Here is a 6,000-nt window from a genome sequence, read left to right as displayed (position 1 = left end):
TTAAGAATGAAGCAAGCAGAAAGCTAGGGTTCTTCATATAAATCAATGATTACAGTTAAAAAAATGTGATCCCACATCTTGGAAAGCTTTTCTTTTGCAGTTACAAAGAGCAAAAAGAAAAAAAAAAGGAAAAAAAAAAAAGAGAAAACTACTGGAACAACTCATGCTAATCATTTTTTTTATTACAGTGTTCAATACCTTAAGTAAATGGCGAATGTGGTCCATGGTGCAATAAGCACTTGAACGTTTTAAATCTTTGGAAGAACTCAGGATTAATATGAGAATGTAGTTTCAACTGGCAGCACAAATCCTGTCAGCTATCTGGCTATTTGATAAATTTCAGACGAGCAAAGGTGCTAAGATATTTTATGATGCATTAATATCAGCCTGAATTTGTTCCAAAGTTCTTCCTTTGGTTTCAGGTACTATTTTGATCACAAACAAAATGGAGAGTGCATTGACAGCAGCATAAAGCATGAAAGTACCTGCAAACAGTGAAACCAATGTGAGTAGAAATATCTTGTATTTGATATAATCTTAAGTTATCTTGATATGCAGCAAAATGTTCATTCCCTTTTCGTATTAGTTTCTCTTTTATTCTGCCAATTATTCTTTTGCCATGAAGAACCCTATCCTTCATTCGAGTACGCTTGCAAGTTGCAAGAATACCTTCCAATATAGGTTCAAGGCACTTCTACAAATTTTTGTTGCACAATTCTCATTTTTGCATTACTTTAGAAATGATATCTGCCACAACAGCTTACCGAAAGAGTTCCAGGTCATTAGGAAGTTGAAAGTGTAGGAGCACGCCCATGCCCCGAACCAATTCACCAGTGTTGCAAGGCTCCCAGCAGCCCCTTTAATATTTATAGGATATATCTGCATGAAAGGCAATTCTTAGCTCAAAATGTCTCATAATGTTAATGGAGGATTGTATGGATTTTACAAACCTCCGACATCACAACCCAGGGAACTGCTCCCATTCCGATTGAAAAGGACGAGATATAGACCTGCATTTGAGAATGATTATTATATAAACTGGACAGAAAACCTCCAGGTTTAAGTGGGGATCAGAGTTAGCTATAATGCAGAGGACAATCAGAAAGGATAGTGATGGTACCAGTATGCCTGTTACAGCAAGTATTGGTGCTGCCTTTATTGCAAGTTCATGTCCCTGGTCCAATAATAATTTTTTTGTCAAAATGTTCAAGAGAGACGCTAAGAATTTTAAGCAATTTTGGTTTTAATGTTGACCTTCAGATAGTATGAGATTGCTGTTAGTATACAGCCTATGACAAGTCCTGTTCCAGAAACCTGCAAAGATATCTCTATCATTATATTTGGTGAATGCAACATGTAGTATCCTCAAGTGGCTTTCTTTTTCGAGATATACCAATAAAAGAGGTTTTCTTCCAGCTCTGTCAATTAAGGCTGCACCCAAAGCGGTGATAGGAACCTGATGAAGAAAATAAAGTAAGGTGAATTATTCTTTGTAACACCAAACCCTTAGGAGGGACATATCTGACATCCATAGAACTGAGAGAGTAAGAGTTGAAACCTGTATAATTGCATAGATTATAGTTCCGATGTCAGAGGGGAACCCTGGAAAAGAAATACTGTTAAAGAACATATAACTTTATGGTTTATATTCTTGAGCTGAAGGGAAATGAACTGAAATTTTATATTTTACAGGCCTTTAAACTTAAATGGGGAATATCTTTCCTCATCTACCCATCGCAATAGGTGATTTTACAATGTTGAACGTTGTACATTTCTTGTCATGTAAAATGATATTTGACAATGAGGCATTGTTACCTGAGGACTCAAATATGCTACCAGTGTAGAAACAGATTCCATTGATTCCACCAAACTGTTGAAACACCATAAGTCCAACTCCCACCTGGTCATAGATTTATCACAAATATATAAATTAACTTACAGTTTCAGCTACCAAAATGTCGAAAAACTATGTATGGAAAAGGAATTTTACTATGAGTGAACTCGAGTATCTTCTTTGAAACAAATCAAACAAGTTGACTTTGGGAAGCTTTTCAAGGGTTTCAATATAATCCTGCCAGGCAGATCAAATATGTAATATTAGGAGAGTGTTTTAAGGAAGTCTTAGATTACCTCCAAAGAATGAAAGAAACTGAAATTTGATTTTTCCAGAATAGTAAACCTGGATTTCAGCTGCTTCCTCAGATATGTCAGCATCTTTGCCCCGAAGTCTGCGGAGTGCAAGTTCAAACTCCTTTTGGTGTCCTATTTTTGCCTACAGATACGGTGGAAATGTTATGTTATTTTCTAGATTTTACTGACTGGATGAACTCTTAACCATTTGATTTTGGAACTCACCAACCACCTAGGAGACTCTGGAATGATAAAGAGACCGAAAAGGAGAATAGCACATGGAATTAATCCTGGAAAAAGAAAAATAAACTCTTATTACTTGAAAGCATTGTTCATGGTGGTTATTTCTCTATTTTGCCCTTTTTTTAAGTGTGTCTTTTCCCTTGCAGTCGAAGATAGCTATTCCTACATCTCGCAATACAACTTGATTCTAAGACAAACCTGTTAATGCCAAAGTCCTCCATGTTAGCATAGTTCCTATGATGAAGGCAACTGAGACTCCACAACATATCATCAGCTGGAGGTTTAGACACAACAAACAGTCAAGAGATGATAATCAAGACCCAATAACTACAATATCTACTCCACACCCTATACAAGTATAGTATGTTTCTTTATTTTATTGAGACTGAATAACCATATTGTTTTCAATTTATCTCAACTAAAGAAATGGTGATATAGACTACTTGATAAATGAAAGAATAAGTTAGAGTCATAGTACTAGTAATACCATATTAAAATAGTGTCTCGTACCATTAAATTACCTTAGGACTAGAGAAGGCCAGCAAGCTGCGAAATTGCCCCTAGGCTTTAGTTTTAATTCAGTACTTGTCCATGAAACTAGTTTGTTATATTATTTGAGACATGACAAAGAATGTGATATATTAATTTGTCTTATGCTATCTTTTCTTTTTAATGTATCAAAAGATCCTAAATTTATATGATCAAATTTCAGCTATAAAATATAAATACAGGTAGTATTTCTTTACCTGGTTTATGGTTGTCAAAGCTCCTCGTAAATCTCTAGGTGCAATTTCAGCTATAAATACAGGTACCTGATTTGTTGTTGTCAAGGGAAATGTTGGAATCAAGAAGTTTGAAAGCATACTATAGTTAGGTATTTTATAAAACTACAAAATCTCTAGGAGACGGAGTATGTACCACATAAGAAAAAACTCCCATTCCATATCCTGTTGCCAATCTTCCAATGTCCAGAGAAAGTGCTCCCTTGAAGAGGGAAAAAAAATTATCAGTTTGTAAGACCTATGCAGCAATTCCTTTGTCAGGAATAGGAGAAGAGAACTTGTAATAAACCTGAGCAAAGTATATGGCTAACCATCCAGCAACACAGAAAGCACTTGACATTCTCATCGCCTGTTTTTGTCAAAATCGATGATATCAGATAGTTATCAGCTGTAATAAAGACGTACATGTCAAGGTGGATACTGGTGTCAGAAGTTTTAAAAGCTTACCCCTTTACGGCCAATATAATCAGCAATTGGGCCGCTTGTAATTGCTCCAATCATCGCACCAAATGTCAATATTGAACCAAAGAGCGAGAACTGTATAGGAAAAATGTTAGGCACATCCAAGGTAAAGTCTACAAAAACACAGGTTATGAATACCAAAAATTGCTACAACAAGATTAGTTTTCTATTAAAGACGGAAGTATTCTAATCAAGGTAGATTCTTGACATCATGTTAGTGTTCTTTTTTTTGTTTTTTGTTTTATGGAAGAAGCATTAGGCTGATTGCAAGTAGATTGAACTTTTCCTGGTCAGATTAACTAGAAAATGCTCAGATAACCAAGTGAATGAGTGAAGGATTTAACTTATATACATTGACAATGTCAAAATTTTTACACTATATATGTAGTTCTGTTTTCCTAGTTACTAATCTCACTTATTGTGATTTGTTACTTGTAGTTATCTTCTAAGCAACCTGATATTGTAAAATTGCTTTTAAATTTCCAGTGTATAGAAGTTATACTTGTGAGTGAAAGCATATTGCATAAATGCAGGCATAAAATTATCTGTATAGAAATTTATAAGGCAGCCGAAGTATCTATCCACTACCTTTCTTTCCTTGAAAATATAGTATTTACTTTATTTAATAGCAACAGGTATACTCCTGCCCAAAAAAGTGTATATGAACTACATCTTTTCTTTAACTTACCTCTGCTATAGATAAATTAAGATCCTCTCTGATGGCTGATTGTGTTGGTGATGAATAACCAGCCTGAAAAGTTGAAAATAGTCACATATAAGAAGGGGAAATAATAAGAATTTAAGTTATATACACTAACAGTACAATGATTTTTACACCATCAATGCAATCTAAGATTTTATAATTAGTAACCATTTTTATCAGATTACGAATTAATGTTTATCCTAAAAATTTACCTGTTTACCTTGTAGGTAATCTGATTATGCAAATACTTACATCATCAAGTGCATAGAACTTAAACTAAGAAAACAAGAGCAGACTAGTGAGAAAGATAAACTTACACAAGATCCAAACGCAAATGAACCACAGACAGCAACAAATGTGCTGAGGTAAACCATGCACCTGTTTTGTTTCTTCTCATAGCATCCATTTTCGGCCTTCTCTTCAGTTACTCTTTTATTTGTTTGGATGATAAGAGGAGTTCTGTTCTCACTTTGCTCTATATCTTCCTTCATATTTGTTTTTGTGGTGCTTGCTTAGTTAGACTAGACAAGTAAGAAGATTTTTTTGAGGCAAGCAAGAAAAGAAGGGAGTTTATGGATGAGCGCCATATGCGTATTTTATATGCTATGGAAATTATACAAATGGTTCCTTTCTAGTTGTGTTTAGTAATTTTCTATGTGTAATCAGATCTACATCCCAAATGACTTGGCAGAGGTAGAATTTTAGATGTGTGAAACTGATTAAAGCAACAAAACTAATATATATATATATATATATAAAATATAAAGTTAGGCATAGACAAGGTGATGTGACACCTCTCTATGACCACTATTTCTATTTATCTTTTTTCTCCTTTTTTGGCCTTTTCCCTATTTTTTTTCTGATTTGTGTGTTATGTAAAAAGACTTAAATTCACTCATTAAAGTCTCTCTTTATTATGTTAAATATGCTTAAGTTTTTACTCCAAAGATGAGTGTAACGTAAGTAAATTGCAATAGCTTAACAGCCACAAAAATAGTATATAATAGTATTCCAAACACATATCCCTGTCACTTCAAAACAAAGAAGTCATCTTTAATAGCAAAGCTAAGATTGATAGTGAGTCTCACTCTTCATTTTACCTGTCTTTCTCTTTCTGTTAATACACAAATACAAATCTTTTGACTGAATGTTTGTTATTCTTCAATTTTAAAAGGAATTATAGAGTTGTGATTTAAGAGGAATAATTGGTAATGGCTGATGATACATGTATATATTTGCTTATCATTTTGTTAAGGAACCAAAAGGTATTTTTTTATTTTATATTGTCTTCAATTGTTATTTCAAAGTTTTCGGTATCACACAAGTTGCAGTTTTTCTCTAGAGGCTTTTCATATCACCAGTTGCAGTTTTTTTCCAGAGAACTAGACACACCTCTGCAAGGAAATATGGTCCAAGAGAAGGAGTACATGCACCTAAATCTGGGTACATGGAAATCTACAAAAGAAATGAAGAAAAGGAAAAATGAAGTACTAGAAATCAGGAAATTGCAACCACACTTTTATTTTGTTTTCCTTTTTAGTTTTTATCTAACAAGAAATGAAAAAAATAAAACATAAGTATCAACAATTCATGCTATGAAATAAAATATTAAGAAAAATGCCTTGGAAGAAGAAGAAAAAAGAAGTAGGTTACGTCTTAGGTTTACAATATCCCTGGATT

General features: G+C 33.7%; 1 protein-coding gene across 1 annotated transcript; it reads right to left on the bottom strand.

The window, feature by feature from the left end:
- LOC132610069 (sugar transporter ERD6-like 7) lies at window positions 1-5,030 on the bottom strand. Its single transcript, XM_060324322.1, has 18 exons — window positions 4,638-5,030; window positions 4,306-4,368; window positions 3,603-3,692; window positions 3,445-3,504; window positions 3,292-3,357; window positions 3,120-3,185; window positions 2,572-2,647; window positions 2,356-2,420; window positions 2,180-2,272; window positions 1,991-2,071; window positions 1,816-1,900; window positions 1,559-1,602; window positions 1,394-1,456; window positions 1,255-1,314; window positions 1,121-1,174; window positions 951-1,010; window positions 765-879; window positions 1-485 (listed from the first exon to the last, which is right to left on the bottom strand). Exons 1-18 carry the CDS (start codon window positions 4,809-4,811, stop codon window positions 367-369), a joined length of 1,434 nt encoding a protein of 477 aa, XP_060180305.1. The 5' UTR covers window positions 4,812-5,030; the 3' UTR covers window positions 1-366.
- Between the last annotated feature and the right edge of the window lie 970 nt (window positions 5,031-6,000).

Source organism: Lycium barbarum, chromosome 9 (assembly GCF_019175385.1).
Source record: "Lycium barbarum isolate Lr01 chromosome 9, ASM1917538v2, whole genome shotgun sequence".
Taxonomy (NCBI): domain Eukaryota; kingdom Viridiplantae; phylum Streptophyta; class Magnoliopsida; order Solanales; family Solanaceae; genus Lycium; species Lycium barbarum.
Note: the sequence above shows the minus strand (reverse complement) of the source record. Positions and strands in the feature narration are given on the sequence as shown.

Bases quoted from the DNA above. Each gene is read 5' to 3' on its own strand.
- LOC132610069 (XM_060324322.1), bottom strand. From the start codon at position 4,811: ATGAAGGAAGATATAGAGCAAAGTGAGAACAGAACTCCTCTTATCATC. The intron at 3,505-3,602 runs GTAAGCTTTTAA...TGACAAAAACAG, and splicing joins ATTATATTGGCCGTAAAGGG to GCGATGAGAATGTCAAGTGC. The intron at 3,358-3,444 runs GTTTATTACAAG...TCCCTCTTCAAG, and splicing joins TAGCCATATACTTTGCTCAG to GGAGCACTTTCTCTGGACAT.